Source organism: Puma concolor, chromosome E4, assembly GCF_028749965.1.
Source record: "Puma concolor isolate L17-30 chromosome E4, mPumCon1.1.hap2, whole genome shotgun sequence".
Classification (NCBI taxonomy): Eukaryota; Metazoa; Chordata; class Mammalia; order Carnivora; family Felidae; genus Puma; species Puma concolor.
This window is the reverse complement of record NC_141683.1, coordinates 54,171,399-54,195,526: the sequence shown is the minus strand read 5'-3', so window position 1 is coordinate 54,195,526 and position 24,128 is coordinate 54,171,399. Positions and strand designations below refer to the sequence as shown.

General features: G+C 37.9%; 1 protein-coding gene across 3 annotated transcripts in view; it reads right to left on the bottom strand.

The window, feature by feature from the left end:
* Nucleotides 1-4,755: 4,755 nt before the first annotated feature.
* Nucleotides 4,756-24,128, bottom strand: part of RC3H1 (ring finger and CCCH-type domains 1) — an 87,236-nt gene continuing 67,863 nt past the window's right edge. For 2 of the 3 annotated variants that reach the window (XM_086693712.1, XM_086693714.1), the window contains exons 14-20: nucleotides 21,040-21,192; nucleotides 18,438-18,651; nucleotides 17,873-17,963; nucleotides 17,249-17,381; nucleotides 14,715-14,891; nucleotides 13,697-13,812; nucleotides 4,756-12,351 (exon numbers count right to left, since the gene is read on the bottom strand). In XM_086693712.1, coding sequence (XP_086549838.1) covers nucleotides 12,201-12,351; nucleotides 13,697-13,812; nucleotides 14,715-14,891; nucleotides 17,249-17,381; nucleotides 17,873-17,963; nucleotides 18,438-18,651; nucleotides 21,040-21,192 — 1,035 coding nt within the window. In that variant the 3' untranslated portion in view covers nucleotides 4,756-12,200. The remainder of the gene's footprint in view (nucleotides 12,352-13,696; nucleotides 13,813-14,714; nucleotides 14,892-17,248; nucleotides 17,382-17,872; nucleotides 17,964-18,437; nucleotides 18,652-21,039; nucleotides 21,193-24,128) is intronic. The other variant, XM_086693715.1, reaches the window with a different exon arrangement.

Sequence of the window (24,128 nt, the reverse complement as noted above, 5' to 3'; positions counted from 1 at the left end):
AATGTCTGTCTCTCCAAATTAAAACTCAGCGTACAATTGTTGTTCTTGGGGCAGGGGTTATATGTCACCACCTGGTTCTCCTCCTGTGGATATTCTCTATAAAGTTTGTCTATGATTCCCTCCAAATCCAGGAGCAGGAATGAACCCAAGGACTTCCACCTTCTTTCTTGGTTACACATATTTTATTAGAAAGCATTTGTCTCTGATGCACATTCCAAACAAGATTTTCTTTTTTTTAATAATTAAAACACAATTTTTAAAAATTTATTATCAAGAGAAAGCACAAGCTGGGGAGAGGCAGAGAGAGAGACACACACACACACAAAATCCGAAGCAGGCTCCAGGCTCTGAGCTGTCAGCAGAGCCCAAATGCAGGGCTCGAACCCACAGGCCGTGAGATCGTGACCTGAGCTGAAGTCAGGCGCCCCCTCAAACGAGATTTTCAATTGGTCTTGGGTGTCTTTAACATCAGCGTAGTCGCTGGGTCTCATAGAGCACCCCTTGCCTTTTTACTGTCTAGATTTTCATGACCCCGAAACCCCTTTCCTCTTAGTTCATCTCAGACTGGTTTGATGAGGAAAGGGAAAAAAAGTTGGGCAAACAAATCTGGGTTTCCCCCTCCCACCCACAGAATCGTCAATATTCTGTCATGTTTTAACAATTGTTTATATTTAGATATATACAAATATGTTTAAATCAAAATTTTCCTGGTAACTTCTAACCATTTCTGCAATTGGAGGCAGACTTCATTTTCCAAGTGGTAACCAGGGCCTCTCTGTGCTTTGCTGTGTTAGGGGCCACAGAGAGGAAAGAATATAGCATTCAGTCACCCTCTCTTTTTTTAAACACTCCCTTAAAGTTCAGGGGCACCTGGATGGCTCAGTCGGTTAAGTGTTGGACTTCGGCTCAGGTTGTGATCTCATGGTTTATGGTTCAGGAGTTTGAGCCTCGCACCAGGCTCTGCACTGACAGGGTGGAGCCTGCTTTGGATCCTATCTCCCTCTCTCTGCTCCTGCCCCACTTGTGCACATTCTCTCAAAATAACACACTTAAAAAAATGTGAATGCTGCCTTCAAGTTCAGTAACAAAATGAACAAATTCCCCTTTCCCTAGCCTTGCCTTTAGGCTCAGAAGCAGCTCCTGAGCAGGTAATTAGCTGATCCTCGCTGTTCATTCTCTCATGTCCCCGCCCTGTTTTACTCTTCCCTTTGGCTCCAAGAGTAAGACCTTGGTGGAGAGCAAACAGTAGAGCTGAGCTCCTGCCGTCGGTTACTGAGTAACTCACAGTTTAACTCTTCCATGGAAATTTGGCAAAACATCTTTCCATTTTTGGAAAAACAGAGCCATCTCCAACTCCCCCGGGTTTCTAGTTTCTAGTATGCTATTTTAACAAAGGGTGAAATAAAGTTCATCAAAATAATCCTGCATTATCATTTGGCAGTTTTTAGGTAAGATTCTCAAAGCATCTCATTGGAATTTGCTCAAGTTCTCACAACTGTTAGAAAGTTCAGCTTTAGTTTCAGGGACACCAAATCAAAGCAACAAATATTTATTGAACATGCCCAGTGCACATGCCACTGGGTCTTCAATGTACCAGCTACTCAAATAAATATTTGAGTTTGAAGAAACCCAGGTTCAGAGTAGTTTTGTCTACTTATTGACAGAAAAATACTTTAACTGTAAAGGTTATTAAAAATGCTTAATTATCCAGCAGAACTGACACCTTGTGTAAACTCAGAAATACTGGGTGAGGGTATTCGTGGGAGAGTCACATGGAGTTAAAGTTCATTGTCTTACTTCAGTTCCGGAAGTTGTAGGTGGGGAAAGAAAAATAGAGAAGAGGAAAAGGCAAGAGAGCAGAGGAAGAGGTATGGGGGAAAGTTCTCTGGAGAAAGGGGGTGGGTTGGACAAACCCAGAAGCAGCAGGAAGAAACTGACAGTAAAGCTAAGGCCAAGGGTGTGTGTTTTGGTAAGTACAGGTCAATCATGTGACTGACATCTCTTACCCACCTCTGCCAAGGGCTGCTTTAGCAAATCTATCCAAATCCATTTGAGGGGTGAGGTGGAAATGAGGGTCTAGGGATGAATGTGGCTTGGTAGCTTTTATTCCATCAGGACACACACAGTGGGTTTCAGACCCTTTCCTGATGGCTAGTGCTAAAAAGCGACAGATGCTGGTTGGGCACAGGCTGTTCCCACATGGAACGGAATCACATCTTGTGTCCCTACCGAAGTTCAGCTAACCAGGGAATGGTGCTGAAGGGAAAGCCCGAGCGGTTCAGTTACAGCCAACAGGCCGGCCCACTCTGGAAAGGCCACCTGCATCACGGCCTAGGTCTGTCCCAGAGTTCAGCAGTTTCCCTAGCTTGTCAGGGTAACGAAAAGCCCAATCAGTTAGATGATGAGGAGGGCAGGCTTCGGGCCGAAGGAAAATCAGAGGGCACCTTTTAGATCATAATAGCCTGAATGTTTTAGATTTGCGAGGATAAGGTGATGATAAATTGAGATGACTGTAGGTTTTCCTTGAAACTATTTTGAAGAGCTTTGATATTGCAAAGGTAATCCCCCCCCCCCCCCCCTTTAAGCTGGTGATATAGGAATAGACCTAGACCTAGTGCTTGGTCAGGGGAAGCAGGGGAAGCAACTGACTTTGGGGGCACCTGTTTGGGCGTTTAAGAATGCCAGTCATGCTTGTACCATGTGTTGTCAAGTTATGGCTCAATTAAACACTGTCTGCGAAGTTCCTCCCTCCTCTTCATTCCCCATCCTGGTGCTGGCCAGCCCGTACTAGTTCTTGTTAACTCTACTGACGGCAACCGATTCACAACTGGGTTCTCTGCCACTTGAAATCACAACGATCACATCACAGTCTGGCTTAAAATCTCTACTAATTTTTACTTGCTAAAAGATAAAATCCAAATGGCTCAGAATTGTATGCAAAGCTTTTCAAGGCCTGGCCTCAAACTAACTTTCCTAGCTGTCTCCCATTGCAAGGCCACATTCATACGCACGGGGGTGTGTACACGCTCCCGGGATGCAGCGTCTGCTCCCCACTTTGCTCACCTTAGAATCCCTTTCCTACCTTTACAAATCAACTCTTCAGATGTAAAAACTTTCCTGAAGCACCTTGCTTCTCCAGCTCTAGGCATTTTCCTTGAAACAGTCCCCGGGTCATGCTAATTATGTCTTACAACTCATTCACTCCCCAAGTCTGACTGCAGAAACTGGGTCTTTCTGCTTCTAAAATTGCCTGTGACATAGAACCTTGCTACTCACAACTGTGGTCCTTGGCCAAACAGGACCGGCATCACCTGGGAGCACATTAGATAACCCCAAGCCCCACTCCAGACCTGCTGAAATCGTAACTGCACTTTAACACGAGCACCAGGTAATGCGTGTGCACGTGAAGTCCGAGAAGCACCAACACAGAAGCTATCCAATGAATGTGAGTAAAGAGGCACAAATCAAATCCCTTCATTCCCCTGCATGCAACCTTTCCTTGGATTTCCTTCCAGAATAAAACCCAAATACTTCAGCATTGTCTGCAGGCCTCTGTGACCCAGCTGTGCCTCCTCTCATGCCGTTCACTCCCTCTACTTTTGCCTCCACCACTTTGTCTCAGGGGCACAGATTCTTCTTTCGAAAGAAGAAATCCACACATCCTGTTTTCTCTGACTAGGACTCTCTTGTCTCCAGCATTACCTGCCATTCTGTCCATTCGTAAAGTCTTACCTTCAACGCAACTTCCTCAGGAAAGCCTTTGCCACCCAGCCAAGCGAGGTTAAGTCTTCTTTGTGTGTATTCTCACAGCTCCTTGCTCTTCCGAGGACAACTGTGGTTGAATACTTTGGTAATTTTAGTGGTTTGTTGATGATCGTTACCAATTTTTAAACTATATTCATGTCAACTTCCATAATTGGGAGTCTAAGCTCCTTGAGGATAAAGGCAGCATTACCTTCTCAGTATTGGACATATTATTAAGTACTCAATGGGCCACCATGTTGGAAAGTAGGATTTACTAACTGATCATTACAGATTAGCTGGATACTGTAAATGACGTGCTAATACATACAAAAAACAAACTCCTGTTAATCTACGTGAGTCTCAGTGTAAGGGGTCAGAAAATTGCTTGTGGGGAGGGTAGGCCTAGGTAAATGGTAAGATGGCAGGGCTGGTCCTGGAATTCTCTCTCTAGATTTTGTAACATTCAAGGATGGCTGCAGTAGTTACCATCCTTCATACCCCTGAACTTTTTTTTTTTTACTACGGTTCCTTCCTTTGAGGTCAAGTATGGTACCAAACAAAGGACACCTAATTGCTAATTGTTAGTAGGAGGAGTAAATAACCTTCACTGGTCATGAGTAGTATTCTTCTCTTAAAGTATGGACGTTTACAAAAAAATTAATATTAAAAGAAAAAAAAAAAAGACATTTACTGGGGTGCCTGACTTTGGCTCAGGTCATGATCTCACAGTTTGTGAGTTCGAGCCCCACATCAAGCTCACTGTGGTCACTGCAGAGCCTGCTTTGAATCCTCTGTTTCCCCCGTCCCTCCCCTGCTTGTGCTCTCTCTCAAAAATAATCATTAAGGTTGGACTAATTTCTGTGGTATCGCTACAAAATTGGCTACTGCACGTATGCGTTTACTTGTGCGTGTTACATAATTATTCTTCACGTTAAAAAAATATTTAAAAGGTGTGATAATCCCAAGGTTAGAAGAAAATGGCACAGACTCATTTACAAAAAAGACTACACGTTTCTCCTCATTAATTTATCATTTAATATAAATGCTGACAGAAAGCAGATAAAGACCTTGTAGACATTTTCATATATTTACAAACCAAAAGGTGAATCACCTCCTTCTACTTGTTAAAATAACCCTTTTATCTGCATCTCATGGGAGCTTTTAATACTACTCAGGAGCAACATGAGGCTGAGTCAGTTTCCAAGGTTATAAAGAAAGGAAACAGCGTTTTAACAAAATGTGGCATCTTTGATATAAACAACATGCACACAAATAATACAAAATTGAAAAAGATGGCCCTAATCCTCTTAAAAACCCAACAAATGAACATGTACTTGTTCAGACCCAGATTTCTGCTGCCCTAAACATCTTCCTACTACTCTGGATTTCCACCTCACTTGTTTTGAAGGCTCTTTAAAAACTGGAAATATAAACACATTAAAAAGAGAAGAAAATGGTCCATTTCAAACAGGGTTCTTTTTCCTATTCCAAAAGAACTTTCAAGAGATAAAGTCTTCAAATAAGATTTCACAGTTTGCTAGACGCTAAAGGATTATTCATAGCTTGTGAAATTCCAACCCATTTATCTTCACTTAAAAAAAAAGTTGAAAACATTTGGAAAAAGTTAAATTTCACAAACATTACCAATTTAAAAATCAGCTGTCACTTTAAGACTCAATATTTTTATTTCTGAACAGGTAGGTGGAGGCGGGCAAGAAAAAACAGGGAGCTGAGGCAAGGGAAAAAACAGGAATGCAAGAGAACTTTTAAAAAATGGTATTTTGTCTAGCACTGATTTATACGAACAGGAGATATAAAGTCTCACTATCCAAAACTAAGTGATTTCATAGTCATTTATAACCTGACTCAAATCTCATGGGCTCCTTTATTAATCTAGATTATTCTTGTCTTGTTAAATATACCTCTGCAGGGCACAATCACATACAATCAATACGATTGGTAAATTACACAAGCTCTATCCCAAGCAAATATGCATCAATGTTACAAAGTTATTTAAAAAAAAACAAACAAACAAAAACAAAATAAAACAAAATAAAATCCACCCAAAAAGGTGATAATGACTGCAGAATGTCTCGGGGAGACTGGTATGAGCCTAAAGACCAAATTGACCATAGTTAGGGGAAAAGGGTAGCAGGGGTTACAAGGGAAAGAGAGCACACAAAAAGAGGAATCTCACAACTGGAAAATGCTTAAGTGGGTAAAAGATTTTGTTCATCATCTTAATTCACTTTTTCCATTGCTCTTGTTCCAAAAAGTCACATCATCATAAAGTAAGCAACGAAGCCCCTGGATCAGTGAATAAAATGAAAAAAAAAAAAAAAAAAAAAAAAAAAAAAAAATCCCCCGCCACCCAAGTTCCTTTCATTTCCAGAAGGTGAGAAGAGGAGAAAGGATGAGGAGGTGGGAGTGTGTGTGGGAGGTCTGGAGGGGTGATAAAGAAAATGCAGGCAACCACACACCTGGAAAATATAGCTCTCAGGACAGTGCCTTAGGTGAACAGAGGATGTAAAAATGACAAAGAAAAGCTTAAAATACCTTAAATTAGAGGAATACTTTACAGAGTTGTTTAGATATTATTGTAAGAATGGCAGCCAATCACTGAAGAGAGATTACACTAATAAATGGTGATTTAAAAAAAAACAGGCAAAAACCCCCCAAACCAAAGACCAGCCACAAGCAGGCAACTAATTATCCAATAGTTCATCCCATCCTTTCCTTGGCCCTTTTATGCAGTGGCTGGGGTGGGAGCAGGGCCTGCCTGACAGTTTCCAGTTATAAGATGACTCTGAGCGTACAAGCTAAAGAGGATGCCAAAGACTTGTGAGCTCTGTCTGCCTAAGCGTTAAAGACAACAAAACAAAACAGAAACAACCAGAAACAGAGAGACCTCAATACGAGAAAATAAGTCACCTTATCTAGTAGATAGACTAACTCCACAGGATTTTACTTTTCTACATACACATTTTTGGGCACAGTATTATATTGAGGTTTAACTTCTGTCTCTTGGGTTATTGTGTCTTATTTTCTTGTGAAAATAAAGGTTATTACTCTAGGGATGTTTTGTTCAGGAAACAAATTTAAAGGAAATTCAGTGTTTGCCTGAAAATTGGGAGGCTCTGAAAACAAGGATTCCAGTGGTGAGGTTAAGTCCTTTTACCACAATAGGATTTCAAAGGACTCTTTACCTACTTTGTTCAGTGCAGTATTGAAAATCCACCTATTGGGAACACATTTATTATTAAAAGGTGTAACTTCTTCCTGGTGGTGGCAGTGTCCTATTCTTTATTAACATTATAACTAGTATTACTTATCAAATTAGAATCTTTTATATATGAAAACATCTTTAGCAGTCAAAGCAATAACATTTTAAAACCCAAATCTTAAGTTGGCATTTACTATAATAGTACCTTGCCAAAAACAGCTTTCTTTTTCAAATGGCTCAGAAAAGTTGAATTAAGAATTAAAAAATATATTAACTGCAATTCACCTATAACTCCCCATAAGTAATTTCAGCAGGAAAATTTCATAAAGCTGAGCTGAAGCAACAAATAAACAGAAAAGTCATAGTTGTCCAAGGTAGAACGGTATGAAGAAGGAACAGCAATACAAGTACAGCGATAAGACCAGCAAACTGCTTATGTGTCCACTCCCTAATGTCGGAAGGGAAATTTGCTTTAGTTTAGTTGCTAAAAATTTTAAGGACAGGCTGATTTTTCCGGGAACAGATCATCTTGCAACACTATAACCATGTAACACCAACTAAAAAATAAACACAATCAGGCTCTTTCAGGGTATAAATCTAAGTAAAGGCTGCAGTTAATTTCCAGGCAGATTATTAATTTCTCTTAAAACGTAACCAGGTCTTTCTTTTTAATAAAATATAGGTCATTACAGGTACTTTTTTACAGGTAGATTTTACATATGAAACCTTTACTCAATTTTTTAAAATGAGCAGAAAGAAAGTGGAAAAAAGATGGTAAGATCCCTATCTATCACCACTTGGATTTAATAGCAATCAAATACTTTTTAGTGAAAAGAATCTGTGTTTCTCCAAATCTGAATATAATCTCACATGCAGTGACTATAGTTTATTTCTCACCAGTCACATGCTCATGAATTTTTTTACCCAGTCCCACAGCGTGACCATAGTGATACAGATTGTCCTTCAGACACAAGTGAAAAGCCAAAACACACAAGATGCTACAATGACAAGATAATATCAAAAAACAGGGGGACTGCTTACACACAATATTGTAAAAGATGACATTCACTGGTTTAGAGAAACTAATGAATTTTCATTACTTTTACATTTTATAAGGCCAGCTACCTTTAACAGTTAACTTAGATAAATCTACTTAACAGTACAATCAACTCACAAATACTAAAAGGTTTCACAATCAAAATGGCTATATCCCCCCAAACCAAAACAGAGTAAAGCACAAGTCTTTGGCTCTCCTTTAAAGAAAACAGCAGGTTACCATTCTTAACCAGACCTTTGTTTGCCTACCAGTAGGGCAAATACCACATTTGTGCATCACTGAGTAATAACACCATTAGAAAAGGCAACTTCACAGAAGTTATTGGCTAAGCGAATTCATTTGAATGCTCTGTTTTGAGGCAGCAAACTGTCACTGTTGCAGATTGGGGAGGGCAGTGGGTAAGTCAAGGGGGAATTTGCAAGATAGAAAAGGGCCAGGAAAAAAAAACCCTTGAGCTCCAACCCTAAAGACCTATGGAAAGTCTGATGGAGTTACATATTCATGGTAGCAAATGAGAATCATATCAATTCTATGTCTTTTAGGCAAAAGAATAAATACAAGAGAAAGACCAGGAGAAGGGAAGGGAAATAAGATGAGAGAAGGGAATCAGCCACATTAATGCCATACCAAATAATTTTGTATACATTCTGAGTAGGTGAATATTTGTAGCTGGCATTAGAAATAGTGTCTTATGTGAATACTATTACTAGAAACCTATGCTATAATTAACTGTTCTTTTGATTACAAAAGTAACAAAGAATGGATCTTTGGTCACTTCAGCTTCTGTAAATTACCCAAGACAGGGCGGCTATTGGACTTATCTTGTGACAATATCTATAAGTAAGGCAAAATAACTACATATAAGTTAGGAAACTGCATGTAGATACCTTATTCTTAGTTCTACGCTTTTCCAGAGATACCTTGAAAAAAAATAAGTCAAAGTACTTTTATATTCCTAGCTATAATAATATCCTGGTTTTAAAAAAATTAAGATCCTAGTTTTGTAATCTAAACAAGAGTGAACACAATGCTTACTATACGCCTACCTTAATCTTTTCAGAATTGCTCATGTTCGTCTGAGATGTCAGAGTCTTGCTTCTGAATTCAGTGAAAAGCAAATAAAAGTCATTTCCAGAAGAAATTAATATTTTAATAAGTAGAAAGCATAAAAACTGTATTTCCTATCTGACTCATTTAATCTCTTTACTCTCTCTAAAGGCAGACATTTTAAAATAAGACAAAAAAAAAATCAGTGCCTTTCGCAGGTTTTGACAAAAAAGCAGTTAAAGAGTCCAGCAGTTTTGCCCAAATAGGCCACATACCCTTACAGGCTCATCATTATCACAAAGTGTTTCACAGAGAAAAGGAAAAGAAAAAAAAAATCTAAACTTTGGAGGTTTTATTTAATTCCTAAAACTGTTTGTGAACACCAGGAAAGTTTTAAGAATTTCCATGAGATAAGGCAGAATGACCAATTTAAAACAGGTAAGTCATAGGCACAATGGGGCAGGGGATCATTCTTCTGTCTTTCTACCCAACCAGATTTCCTCCAGAGTGTGCGGGGCCCTTCCTGAGGTGCAGCTAGAATTAAGGCTACAATTTAAGAGATCTGCCCTGGCCCCCAAAGCCCCCCACCCCCCCAATGAAATTACCTTAAAAAGTGAAAGAGATGATTTTGAGTCAACTGAAAACAGTGGCTTTTCAGGTTTTATTCAGAGCAGGAATACTATATAAGTTAATGCCTATTCCTGCCTAGCTTACAAAATCAAAATGGTGAAAGCAAGAAGTATATCTGAAGGATATAAAAACAAGAACAGAAGTTGGGTTATGAAATGTTTCAATGGATACCCAAAATGGACTTTTACTTTTATTCTGAACCTCAACAAAATCAATACTCATAAATTCCCTTCCAGTGCCAGACTCACTGAGTTCCAAATAAACCAACTGCTTCTAAAACTTAGGAATTATCTAACATGTCCAAAGGAGAAATACAACCTGCCCAAATCTGCCTACAGAAGGTTGGAGGCCAAGAATGTTGCCTTTTATGGTTATACAAAGAAATGAAAAATCTTGGGACTCTGTCAGACACACACAGTTTCTCTCCTTCTCCCAAAAAATAAGCACTTATGTGTAAGAGGGTTTTAAGCAAAAGAGAAAACAAACAAAAAAGCAAAAAAAGCAAGTGTATTTTTTTTTGAAGGAAACTATGGATATCAAATGCAGAAATGCCTCATCTTCATTCAGTGCTTCTACCTCCCAATCAGTCATTTTATCGCAACAGCTGCGCTCATGCGAAAAAATCCTTAAAACATACCCAATATATATACAGATATAGCTATGTATATATGTATATATATATATAATATATATAAATTTTTATTTAAATAAAAAAGAAAGCTCGAATCCCAAGCCAATATGTGTATATCAAATCCTTGACCAGCCAGGTCTGTAGGGCATAATCAAATTCAATGTGAAATAGTATATAAACACGGTGCCTTGACTGGGCAAATTAAATAATTGCTACTCAAAAGAGTGTTCTGTTTGGACTCTCCTACTGGTAGGCAATGGCAGGACTGTATTTCCCTCCCCCCTCCCCCATTTGTTTCAGTTAACAGTATGATGGACACAGAGCTTACACTGAGGTTGTTATGACCTCAGCAGGAGTTAAGGGTTAAGAAAATAAGAAACAAGAAAAATACAAACTCTTGCTTTTACCCAACCAAAGCAATGCAGTAACTTATTACATAACCAGTGCTTTCTGTTTTAGTAGTATAATCCAGAAGGGAACTTTTTAAAAATCAGGCAAACAGAGGGATGGGGAGGGTGACTGTATCAAATAATCCCCACAAAACATGTTTTATAGGGTTTTAGTTCAGTATAGACACATGGCATCAGAATATGTGCAGCAGAACTAAATAATTCCATAAAGAATCTCATCACTATTGTAAAGTCAAGTCTCTGAAAACTGACTTTTAGGTACTTATTACCTACTGGTGCTAAGGATACTGAACAGCAACAGCTAGTCAATTCATAAACCATCCTTAAGATCCTGGCAGTCTGTCCTTGCCATATCTATTTGAAAGCCAGGGACTTTTATTTTATTTTACACTTTTGGGTTTTGACAGTAAAACAAAACAAAAACATCCACTGAAATAATGTGACTGTTCATTTTCAGTTCAAGTGTTGTGGTTTTAAAACATGCTTGATTTTCCTATTATTATTGTTTTTAACACTCTAGGATTTTAGCAGAAGTTTAAAATTTGAAAAAGCACAGGTCCGAATTTCTAACCAGCAGCTCCATACAGGTAATATACCAATCATGTATCTCCCAGGACTAATAAATTACAGTTCATTCTTAAAACAATCTCCATTTAAATCTAATCATTCTAAAACACTGGCCTGGCTTTCTGATTAAGAGAATGCAAGGATCCATTATGTGGAAAAGGACTTCAAAAATTAATTGGTAATTATCTCTCTGGAAAGTTGAAATAGAAACAAAACCCTCCTGAACAACAGAAAGTTTTAGTGCCATATGAAAAAACACACATCAAGCTAGTAACCAGAAAGGGAAAGAAAATTATGACTTTCAAGTAATGGCTCTTGGAAAAGTTGGTTTGCTGCACATTTTCTAATAAGTAGTCTACTACTGTCTCTTTGTTTCTCAAGCACCACAGAATTCTCAGACAGGCCGGTGCTTTCTGTGTGTTTTAATTTATGGGGTTGTCAAAGCTGGAAAGGATTGGGGGTCAGGAATTATACACTGGGTATGTAATAATACCAAAATACAAGAAAAACCTACTTCATTAAGATCATACAATTAATCAAACAGAGTGTATATATAATATCTTCTTTTTTTTTTTAAGCCCTGGATCCAAGGCGTCCAAAGTTATTAAAATAAAGTTCATTCACAGAACAAAAACAAATTTAATCTGAATTGCTTGCAGATACTGCTAATTTTCTTTTTCTTTTTCTTTTTTTTTTTAAATTAAAAAATGCATTAATGTGAACTATGTGCAGGGTTTGTTTTTAGTAGTGGTGTTTGTGCACATTGCCTCCGGTACTTTTCCTGGATTTCTCTGACCACTCTCAGAGAAAATGTTTAGAAGTTATCTGTTCTCCCTACCCTACCCCACAAATTGATCAGGAGCAGAAGATAAAAGCAGGATTCTTCATCATTTAGGGAGCAGAACTGGGAGTAACTCCCGATCTCTGGGAGTCATTGTTGTCACCTCCTCCCTCAGGGTCCTCTGATAGGTTCAGAGAGCTGGTCTTGTTTGACAGGAGGCTGATATTCTCTTGTGTCAAAGCTGATCCATTTGGTACATCACTGTTAACATTAAAAAAAAAAAAAAAGTTAGAATTTTAAGGAGAGAGACAAAAATGATTAGTAGAATAAAATCAACAGGGCCTTTCCTTTTTAAAAAATTTTTTTAATGTTTATTTATTTTTGAGAGAGAGAGGGACAGAGCGCGAGCAGGGGAGGGGCAGAAAGAGAGGGAGACACAGAATCCGAAGCAGGCTCCAGGCTCTGAGCTGTCAGCACAGAGCCTGACGCGGGGCTCAAACACACGAACTGCGAGATCATGACCCGAGCTGAAGTCAGAAGCTTAACTAAGACTGAACCACCCAGGTGCCCCAATAGGGCCTTTCTTTTAATAGTATGGAAAAATATGCAACTAGCTTTTAAACTTTTACAGCTCCGTATCATGCTTTAGTACAGGGGCTGACAAACTAAGGCTAACCACCTGCCTGTTCCTCTAAGTACAGTTTTACTGAAACCCAACCCGCCCATTTGTTCATGTATGGTTTGTGGCTGCTTTCACACTACAATGGCAGAGCTGAGAGTTTCCACATATACTATAAGACTCAAAATTTTAAATATTTACTATCTGGACTTTAAGAAAAAGTACTGACTCCTGCTTCAGCAGGCTTACTAGTATAAGAAATTATTTTGAACCCAGGGCAGTGCATGGACTTAAATAGCTAAAACCAAAGCTTGAAAGCAACAGGGATTAGAAATGATTATTATATTCTCACCAGGAAGACAACTCAGGACTATGCAGCAAATGCCCCCAAAATACCCGAAGGAGAGGCGCCTGGGGGTCTCAGTCGGTTCAGCCTTCTCACTCTTGGTTTTGGTTCAGGTCATGATCTCACAGTTCGTGGTTTCAAGCCCCGTGTTGGGCTCTGTGCTAACAGCATGGAGCCTGCTTGAGATACTCTCTCTCTCTCTCTCTCTCTCTCTCTCTGCCTCTCCCCCATGCTGGTTCTCTCTCTCTCTCAAAATAAATAAACATTAAAAAGGGAGGGAGGGACAGGGTGGAAGGTGGATTTGAAAGAAGCTAAATATCCACATGCTTTAAAAGGACCGGAAAGGTATACACCAAAATGTGAACGTTGGTTTTAAGTAAATTATAATACAGGAGAAAGAAGGAAATGGGAACAGAAAATTTCATTTGTTAGGTATTAACAGAAAATTCAATTTTTGATCTGTTCTAAAATAAGTTTTAAAACTCATAAAAATAAGTAAGAATAAGTTTTATAACTAAACTTCTACAAAAATATTCTTTTCTCAATGTATACAGAATAATGACATTTTAAAATCATATTTATGAGAGCACTTCTGTCAGGACTGAATAATATAAGACTACGGAAAATGTCCCTTTCTTTACCTGAATGTCAATGTAAGGTCCTCAGCTGGAACCTTACTTTGTGGTTCTGGTTGTCCATTTTCTGCTTGCTTACTTGTATTCAATTTGCCTTTCATGTCCAGAGAACACTGGTTCTCCTTGGAAAAAGAAGGAAGTAAATTTAATTACCTTATATTTTATAATGCCAATGAAAGAAGATCAAATATAGATAATATAAACTGATGATCCATAAATCATATTCAGTCTTTATAAAATGACCAAAGGAACAGGCAGTCTGAGAGACATACCTAACAACAGAGTACATCTACTCACTAAAAAAGCTAGAAAACAAGGGGGAAAATGCCTGAAATGAGAAAACCTGATGCCTTAGAAAAGATAAGCCAAAATATAATAACTACCTATAATATACTTATTGAAAGCAGAAAAATAAAACACCTATTCATCTGCTTAGAAGGAATGTGAAAACTATGCAACAAAAGTCAATAATTACCCATGCAACCTGGGGGGACGGTTCGACAATATACTAAAATCAGTATTGGTGCGCTAGGAAGCAAACCTCAAACACATCCATGGATAGAACTCCTCAAGAAGGAATGTGTAGACTGTATTTCATTCATAACAAAAAACAGGTCTGCAATAACTAAAGGGCTATAAAAACTGAATGTTTTTTTGCAAATACATATTTTTATAACATAATGGTATTGCAAAATCATAAACACCAACCCCTCGGCTTCCCTAGTCAGTATGTTTAACAGTAATTTAATAACCTCCAATTAACTACCTTTTTCCCTGAAAGTTTTTTCATAATGCAGAATCCTAAGGCAAAGAATATACTCAAACCAAAAGGGAATGAGAGGAATGAATAAAACCAGGAGGCATCCCATCTTCATAAGACTTATTCAGAGTATTAATCCTTCACTGGAGTGCCCTGGGGTGATGAGCCTAGAGGCTTGAGTTCTGGGACAGCACTACACAGATGCTCTCTGGTCACACCCCCGCCCCTCCAGCCGGCCCCACCCTTTCCCACCGTAACACTCACCATACTCAGTTCCCGGGTTCTCTTCCCGATTTCCCTTTCCACCTGGTGCAGTTCCAAGCTCAACTGCTCACTTGAAATCATTCCAGGCCATTTTGGAGGTGGTGGTGGTGGTGGTGGCTGGGACTGGCCTGCCAGGGTGTTCACCTCCCTCTGCAACACCAGCCTGTTACTAACAGCCTAGTGCATAAAGCCAAGCACATACACAACTCAACACATTTCACACCATGCACAGAATGACCAGGCCCAATCCAGAACATTGCCTCAAATACCTTTCACTAAGATATTTGCAATAAAAATGATGCAATGGTAAGGCACTATCTCTTTGAGTACCATCTGAATTTAAAATGAAAAAATAGGGGACTTAAACTTAGTAAAGAATATTTGAAAGAGAAGTCAAGTACAAATGTACATCTTTCCCCCTTTTTTAAATGGAATTTTCTGAAGTAAATCCTGCAATTTATTTCTGTGAAACCTCAGTAATGGCAAGGATTTTTAACCATAATGAGTTAAACATGTGGCAAGCTTCCAAATGCTGCCGATACTCTTTTGGAACAGAAAACTGGTCTACAAATTTCAATTAAGACAAAAAGCCATAAATTATCAGGATAAGGAATAACACTTTACAGAGTTAATGGTCTGAATCTTTAAAAAAGTTAATCAACTAAAGATGATAAACATAAACACAGCATTCTCTTTTTTTACAATAGGAATTAGCAAGAAGTTCTGGACCAATGTAAAGAAAACAATGGCAAATGAAGACAGAAAATGAGTATTACACAGTTAAAAAAAATTCTAAACCTTATTGCTTATATAAGAGCACAAGCCAGACATGGGTTCCAAAAAAAAAAAAAAAAAAAAATCTCCTGTTGGTCTTGGTAATAAGAGAGTCTAAGATAGAATTAGTTAAAAATTTATTTCCCCCTAAATTTTTTTTTTAATTTCTAAGGAGATGCCTTACTTATTAAAGATCTTGGTAGAAACAAAAGACTAATATTCTAACAGTTATTTTTCTCTCCAGATGGGGAAAATGTATTTATCAGAATACAGTCTTCAGAATATAGTCTTCAGTTTACTAAATTCAAAGATTATGCTCTCATGCAAAGGGTAATATTAACAAAACCTAGTCTTCTTTACATGGCACTTAAAAGGATTTTTAAAATTCTTTGTTTTCAGCAATTTTTTTCTCTAAGTGTCAAGCAGCATGGTAGGAAGAATACTGGATACGAAGACTTTGGTTCATATTTCAACCTCTGTGAAACTCGTATCTTTCAACCAGAAGAGGGGGGACTGTACCACTTGCCCTAACCGACCTATCAAGAGATACTGTAAGGGTCAAGTAGGATATATGTCAACTTAAAACTGAAAAAACTCTATTAATGAAAGATACAATTGTTATACAGAGGCTATGCTTAAGTCCAAGTTCTAAGCTTCTACTTTTTTTTTTTTTAAGTTTATTTATTTTGAGAGAGAGAAAGAGAATGAGAGCGCAAGTGGGGGATGGGTAGAGACAGAGAATCCCAAACAGGCTTCACACCGTCACTACAGAACCCAACATGGGGCTGGAACACACGAACCATGAGATCATGACCTAAGTTGAAACCAAGAGCTGGACACGTAACTGTGACCAACCAGGCGCCCCACTAAGCTTCTACTTTTTAAATATTTGTACATAAATGCTGAGGATTAAAGGAAATCGGATTTTTTTTTTTAATTAAGAAATATGAGAAATTAAAAACAAATGTTGGGGCACCTGGGTGGCTCAGATGGTTAAGCATCTGACTCTTGATTTCAGCTCAGATCATGATCTCACAGTTCATAGGATCAAGCTCCGCATTGGGGTCTGTCTGTGCTGACAGCTCAGAGCCTGCTTGGGATTCTCTTTCTCCCTTTCTCTCTACCTGCCCCTCCCTGGTTGAACATGCATGTGCCCATGTGCCCTCTCTCTCTCTCTCTCTCTCAAAATAAGCATTTAAAAAAATAAATTAGGGGCGCCTGGGTGGCTCAGTCGGTTGAGTGTCCGACGTTGGTTCAGGTCATGATCTCGTGGTTCGTGAGTTCGAGCCGTGAATCAGGCTCTGTGCTGACAGCTTGGAGTCTGGAGCCTGCTTCCGATCTGTGTCTCCTTCTCGCTCTCCCCTCCCCTGCTCACGCTCTGTGTCTCTCTCAAAAGTTAAATGAACATCTAAAAAAAATTTTTTTAATAAATTAAAAAATAATAAAAACAAATGTAAAGCTAAAGGCATTTGTTGATAAAAACTGTATACCTTAAATGTGCCATCAGGGAACATAAGTTCCTGTTGGGAAGTTTTAGATGGCCTGTTTTCTATTCTCATGGAATAGAAATTCTAAATTTCCCACCGTCCCACACTGAAGTCTTAAGTATTTAAATTCTTTGAAGAATGGACACCTATACTAACTCTTTAAGAAACAGACCTTAAGTTTTTATGTTCAGAGTACCTCAAAAGTTCTTTCTTTTAAAACCTCTTTGAGAACCCTTCAAAAACTGGAATGAAAAAATATCTGTGGTCTGGTACCTCTAAGCCACGTAGCTGGGTCTGCTGACTAATTTGATGGTTTAGTTGCTGCAATTCTAGTCGTAGCTGTTCCCGCTCAGCAGATGGAAGGGGTTTTCCATGACTGGCTACTTCTGACATGGACATTCTGTCCCTTGTATGGGAAAAGAAAGGGTGGAATAAATTTTAAATTTTATTAAAAATATATTATTGAACTAACGTAACATTTTGTGTCAACTATATTTCAATTGAAAAAAAATTAAAAGAGAGAAAACAAACAAACAAGCCCCCTAGGTTTGGTCTACTACTGTTCTGACATAAAAATCTGTTACTTCACTATGAAAAATATAAAAATTATTGACAGGGCGCCTGGGTGGCTCAGTCGGTTGAATGTCCGATTTTGGTTCAGGTCATCATCTTGCAGCTCATGAGTTTGAGCCCCGCATCAGGCTCTGTGCTGTCAGCACAGAGCATGCTTTGGATCCTCTCTCTCTGTTCCTCCCCTGGTCATGCTCTCTCTCAAAAATGAGCATTTAAAAATAAATAAATGAGTAAGTAAGTAAATAAAAATTACTGACAAGTAAAACAAATAAGAAAAGCTGAATAATTTTAAATGTTTGTAGAAGCAAAAAGAATGACTCATACCTCTCACTGAAGTGTCCCTGAGAAGGTATGTTTTGATGAGGTGAATATGGAGAACCTCCCCAGCCACTGTGGGTTCCATATGGACTATAATCTACAAGAGAATAATGTAGTGCGGTATGATGCAATTCAGAGGTTTGATTCTTTTAAGGAAGCCATAATCTAGAAGGCATAGGCATTTTGTGTACATGGCTCTCTGGAAAGATGTCTACCAATGTGACGAGAGGGTACTGATGTTTTTTTCCCCCACTGAACGATATCAGTGCTTGTAACTGTTTTCAATGTTTAAAAATGAAAATGTATTATTTTAATAATAGCAATGAAGCTAATAAACAACAACAACAATGGCAATCTTCACATACCAGACCTGCTCATCTGTACCCTTAGAATTCTCTAGTTATAATTACTTTCTGCAGGGATAATTCCATGGAAAAGTTTAAAAGACTAGTGTCTTGGAAGATTACGGACAGCACTGATCGTAGGGATCAGTGCTGAAAGTAGGGAGTCGGGATGGTGCTGAAAAGTCATGAATATGAAGCCCCTAAATCAGTTTAACTATGATTCTTACCTGAGATGTTCATCGGTTTTGTGGGAGCTCCCTGAGGTGCCATAGCCTGCATTGGACCAGCACCCTGATATATTGTTTTGGAGGTTCGAGAGATGGCACCAAACCGAGAAACGGTTGGTCGGTCTCCGAAAGGGATAAGGTCATCATCACTGGTTTCTGCTGCTCTTCTTTGAAGATCCAGTCGCTGGTCTCTCATTCCTTTACTCTCCACGTTCTGATAAAAAGTAAAATGAGAAATCCACCCCACACTTAGATCTCTAACATTACTTCTTCCAGATATGTGATAAGGTTAAAAAAAAAAAAAAGTATAACTTTCTTACTAGTAGGACTAAAGTACTTTGCTTATCATAGTAAACACTGCTTTTTAAACCTTTGCTCACTCCCCACAATAAGAAATATATTTTACATCATGACTCAGTACATATACACATTCTAATATATAGATAGAATTTTATGACAAATATTTGCCTCTTACTATATGTAATGTACTCTCACATTTATAGTTATTCAAACTCATTTCTTTAAAAAAAAAAAAAGGCCCATGACGACCCAATTTCAAAACTCAATAGTTAGAAAACCACCACTTAAAAATTTAAGTGTCAACAACAGATGTTTCAAAGGGATTCCAGTTAGAAAGAAGGAATTACCAAGATAAACTGAAACGGAAATTCAACTGCTAGATCTTTGCTACTCAAACTACAGTTCGAGGACCAACAGCAGCAGCAGCAGCAGCAACACATGGGAACTCATTAGAAATGCAGAGTCTCAGATCCCACCCCAGTATTAGCGATTTAGGACCTGCACTTTAATCGGCTCTAATTAGACTCCAAGGTAATTTATACACACTTGAAAAACACTGTCTTTTACCATTTAGGAGATTTTCAATCACATCTAGGTTAGGCTGACAAACATTTTTATTCTTTAGTGATTTAAGGAAATGAGTTTTATTTTGCTAATTTTATTACTTTAATATAATAACTATTTCTGAAAGCCAGGTACAAAGCAAGGGTTTCCGTCTATCTCCACCTCATCTCACTCTTGTTCTTAGAGAGGATGTTTTCTTTTTTATCTTTTTAATGTTTATTTATTTTTGAGAGAGAGAGAGAGAGAGAGAGAGAGAGAGAGCGAGCAGGGGAGGAGCAGAGATAGACAGAATCTGAAGCAGGTTCCAGGCTGTCATCACAGAGCCTGACGCGGGGCTTGAACCCACCAGCCATGGGATCATGACCTGAGCCAAAGTCGGATGCTCAAGCGACTGAGCCACCCAGGCGCCCCTAGAGAGGATGTTTTCTAAATAATGTTTCCTTAATCCCACCACAGAAAAATAAAAAGATTCAAAATTTCTGTCCCACCCCCACCCAATGCCTTTCTTTCTCTCTTTTTTGGCTGGCATCTAATCATATTTATGCTATGTATATCATTTCATTCATTTATGATATTAACATCCAAGTCTTACTTTTCTATTACTAAGAATTGGTCTCTTAACCAGTTGGACAAGTATTTGTCTATGAAAACCTGTATAATATCCTAGGCAACTTCTGTTAGGTTAATTAGGGGCACATGGCTTAAGAGTATTAGCCCAGACATACCTTTCAACATAGCAATACCACTTCTAAGCATAACTAATGTATGTACACAAGGAAATACACAAAAATGTTCATTGTAACACTTAACAGTACGGTAAAAGATCAAAATTAGCCTAAATGTCCATCAACAGGAAAAGGAACAAATAATGATTTGCATATATATTTACTGTATGATACCAGTTACCAGACAATGGTATCTGATATAAAGTTAAAATGAATGAACTTGACCTATAAATTTGGATACATCTCAAAAACAAAAATTGAATGAAAACGCAAGCTGACATATATATTAATATAAGGTCTGTAAACATACAAAACTGTTTAGGAATAGTATGAAAGTATCCATGAAACGAGTAACTTTCAAATCAGGATAAAGGTTACCTCCAGGGAAGAAGGAAGGAAGTAAAAGGAGATTAGGGAGGTATATTCAGGAAGATCTCACTATTTCTACAAAGTTTTATTTCTTTAAAAAATAAAGAAGCAATTCAGATAGTTATGTATGTTAAGCTTGGGCATTAGACATACTGTTGTTACATTATTTTTTATTAAAAATTAAAATAGAAGTATAACACATTTCAATATACCACAGTCCACTCGAAGCTTATTAGCTGCAATTCTGACTCAAATACTATTGTTCACTAGATTCAACTTTGTTGTTTAAACTTCAGAGTTTTAAGAGAGTTATAATTTATTTAGACAAGAAATCCAAGATCCTGATTAATTATGCAAGATAATTTAATTTTGTTTCTGAACAGTTGTTGGGTTCATTGTTGGCTGCACAGAAATATACTAAAATGCTCTCCTTTGTCTATCCAGATGTGCAATAGATTAATTTTTATACCTGAAAAAACAAACATAAAACCCCTATAGTTTAAACCTAATTCAATCACATAATATAGAATATGGCCTTGCAATTCTTAAGTAAAGCTCAATTATTTGTGTCTACACTATTAACTACACAGACATATTTGGTGTATCCTGATTTGCATTAACTACGGCTTAGTTACTACACATACCATCATTTCCACACTCCCTGCTGCCACAACATCTTTGGGTTTTGCATCTTTGGTGCCAATGTAGGAGCCGATGGTATCACATGACCAGGGAGAATACTGGCTATAATCATTTCCTTTGTATTTCCCAGCTACTTTCAAGTCTTCGTCCAGAAACTACAGATGGAAAAAAATACACACATAGGAAATAAGTCTTTATAAGTAACAACACAGAGAAAGCAGGAATTTCCTAGAACACCATGCTAGAGCAAAACAGTGATGGGTTATTTGATTTGTGTCAGAGCAGATGATTTTTATAGACTCTGAAAAATATAAAATAGGTGAAGAAAGATGTTTAGTTTTTACTCTTTGTTAGCAGAGGGTCAAAAACAAGTATCTCAATATCCTTTAAGGAATCAAGCCAGGACTGGAGGAGGTTTGCTTATCCTCTTCTTCATCGGATGGAAATCAACATTTAAACTAATACATACCCGGCCCTAGTTTTGCCAGACACTCCTCAATGTTTCTTTCAGTAACATTCCAGATAATCAAGAACATGAAAAACTACTTGAAACATAACTGAGAAGGCACTGTGTAGTGCATGATGATACAGTAACTTTTACAGAAATCTCTTTAACAGCACTAATTCATGTATTTTCAAAAATGTGTAGTTACTTTGGAGAGAGAGTGGGGGACAGAGGATCTGAAGCCGGCTCTGAGCTGACAGCAGAGAGCCTGCATAGGGCTCGAACCCATGAACCACGAGATCATGACTTAAGCTGGAGTCAGACGCTTAACTGACTGAGCCACCCAAGTGCCCCTAATTCACATTTTAAATAAATTCTGGGAGCACCTGGGTGGCTCAGTCAGTTATGTGTCTGACTTTTGGTCTTGGCTCTGATCATGATTTCGCAGTTCGTGGGTTCAAGCCCCGCATCAGGCTCTGTGCTGACAGTGGGGAGCCTGCTCAGGACTCGTTCTCTAACCTCCTCCCCATCTCCCCTGCTCGTGCTTGCTCTCTCTCAAAATAAATAAACTTAAAAATTTTAAATAATAAATTCTGGTCCTTAGGCTGATTCTGCGAAGTGAAAAGAATAAGATACTAGATTTTCTCAACATGAGTTCTGAAATTACACAATAAAAGAATAGCTATTCTAAGTCTAATGTGATTTACTAAAATCACAACATTCACATTTATGTTTTACAAAGTGCCTTTACATGTACTATCTCCAATATTCCTCAAGTCCGTGAGAACATAGGTGACTAGAACTATACTGTTGGGGTGCCTGGGTGGCTCAGTTGATTGAGCTTCTGACTTCGGCTCAGGTCATGATCTCACAGTTTGTGAGTTCAAGCCCCGTGTTGGGCTCTGTGCTGACAGCTCAGAGCCTGGAGCCTGCTTTACAGTCTGTGTCTTCCTCTCTCTCTGACCCTCCCCTGTTCATGCTCTGTCTCTCTCTGTCTCAAAAATAAATAAACATTAAAAAAAATTTTTAGGACTTTAATACTGCTTTCGTGTTATCATAAATATATATACAGTGATATACTGAGAATACAGGGGCTCTTGGTATATGTAAGTGGCTTTATGCCTCCCCCTATCTAAAATAAAGATCTCTTTTCTGAGTCATCATTATTGGTTTTCTGTACTTACAGAGGGTCTTGCTGTTTATAAATATTATTCATTTTCAATGATAACTCCTGTTTCTATTGTCTATAAACTTTTTGTCCTACCTATATTTAAAACAATTTTTTTGGCTTCTCTGTCTCCTTTAGTTCTCCTCCAAATGCAAACTTCACATAGCTAGCTTTTTAAAAAAAATTTGCTTTATTATTTTTTTGAGATAGAGCATGTGCATGCATAAAAGCAGGGGAAAGGGGCAGAAGGAGAAAGAAGAGAATCTTTTTTTAAATTTATTTATTTATTTTCTTTTATTTTTTTATTTACATCCAAGTCAGTTAGCATATAGTGCAACAATGATTTCAGGAGTAGATTCCTTAATGCCCCTTACCCATTTAGCCCATCCCCCTCCCACAACCCCCTCTAATTACCCTCTCTCTGTTCTCCATATTTAAGAGTCTCTTATGTTTTGTCCCCCTCCCTGTTTTTATATTATTTTTGCTTCCCTTCCTTGTGTTCATCTGTTCTGTGTCTTAAATTCCTCATATGAGTGAGGTCATATGATGTTTGTCTTTCTCTGACTAATTTTGCTTAGCATAATACCCTCTAGTTCCATCCATGTAGTTGCAAATGGCAAAATTTCGTTCTTTTTGATTGCCGAGTAATACTCCATTGTGTGTGTGTGTGTGTGTGTGTGTGTGTGTGTGTGTGTGTGTGTGTGTGTGTACGTACACACACACACCACACACATCTGAGAGAGAAGACAATCTTAAGCAGGCTCCACATTCAGCACAAAGCTCAACGAGGAGCTTGATCCCACAACCCTGGGATCATGATCTGAGCTGAAATCAAGAGTTAGGTGCTCAACCCACTGAGGCACCAATACAATAGCTTGTTTTCATATCTTGATATGACCTACTAAGAAGAGCTTACCCCCGCCCCACCCTAATGTATTATACAGCTGTTAAAAAGAATGAGATAAGTTTATACCTGACAAAGAAAGACATCCAGGATAATTGGTTAAGTAAAAGGAAAAAAAAAAAAAAAGTAAGATGCAAACAAAACCTCAGAATATAGTACTAAATGATCCTATTAAAAAACAATACATTAGTTTGTGCACATAAAAGCTGAAATATATTTAGAAAGTTGAAGTGTATAACAAATTTACAGTGATATAGACTATGGGACTTTGGAGAAATTTCTCTATGTTATGTATTTTTATAATGTACTAATTTAGTACAATTATATGTAGTTTATAATCAAACAAATAATATAAGAATATAATCACATAACAGTAACTAAAATAATTCTAAATAAAGTTCCTTAATAGTGAGGATCCTAATTTTTATTAGAAATAAAAAAAAGTTATTATTTATTGAATGCTGGATATGTGCCAAAGGCCTTATGTCTTACTTAATCTTTCCCACATCACTATGAAGTAGGCTTTATTATGTTTGGTTTATAAATGGAGAAACCGGAGCTTCAGAGTTTAGGG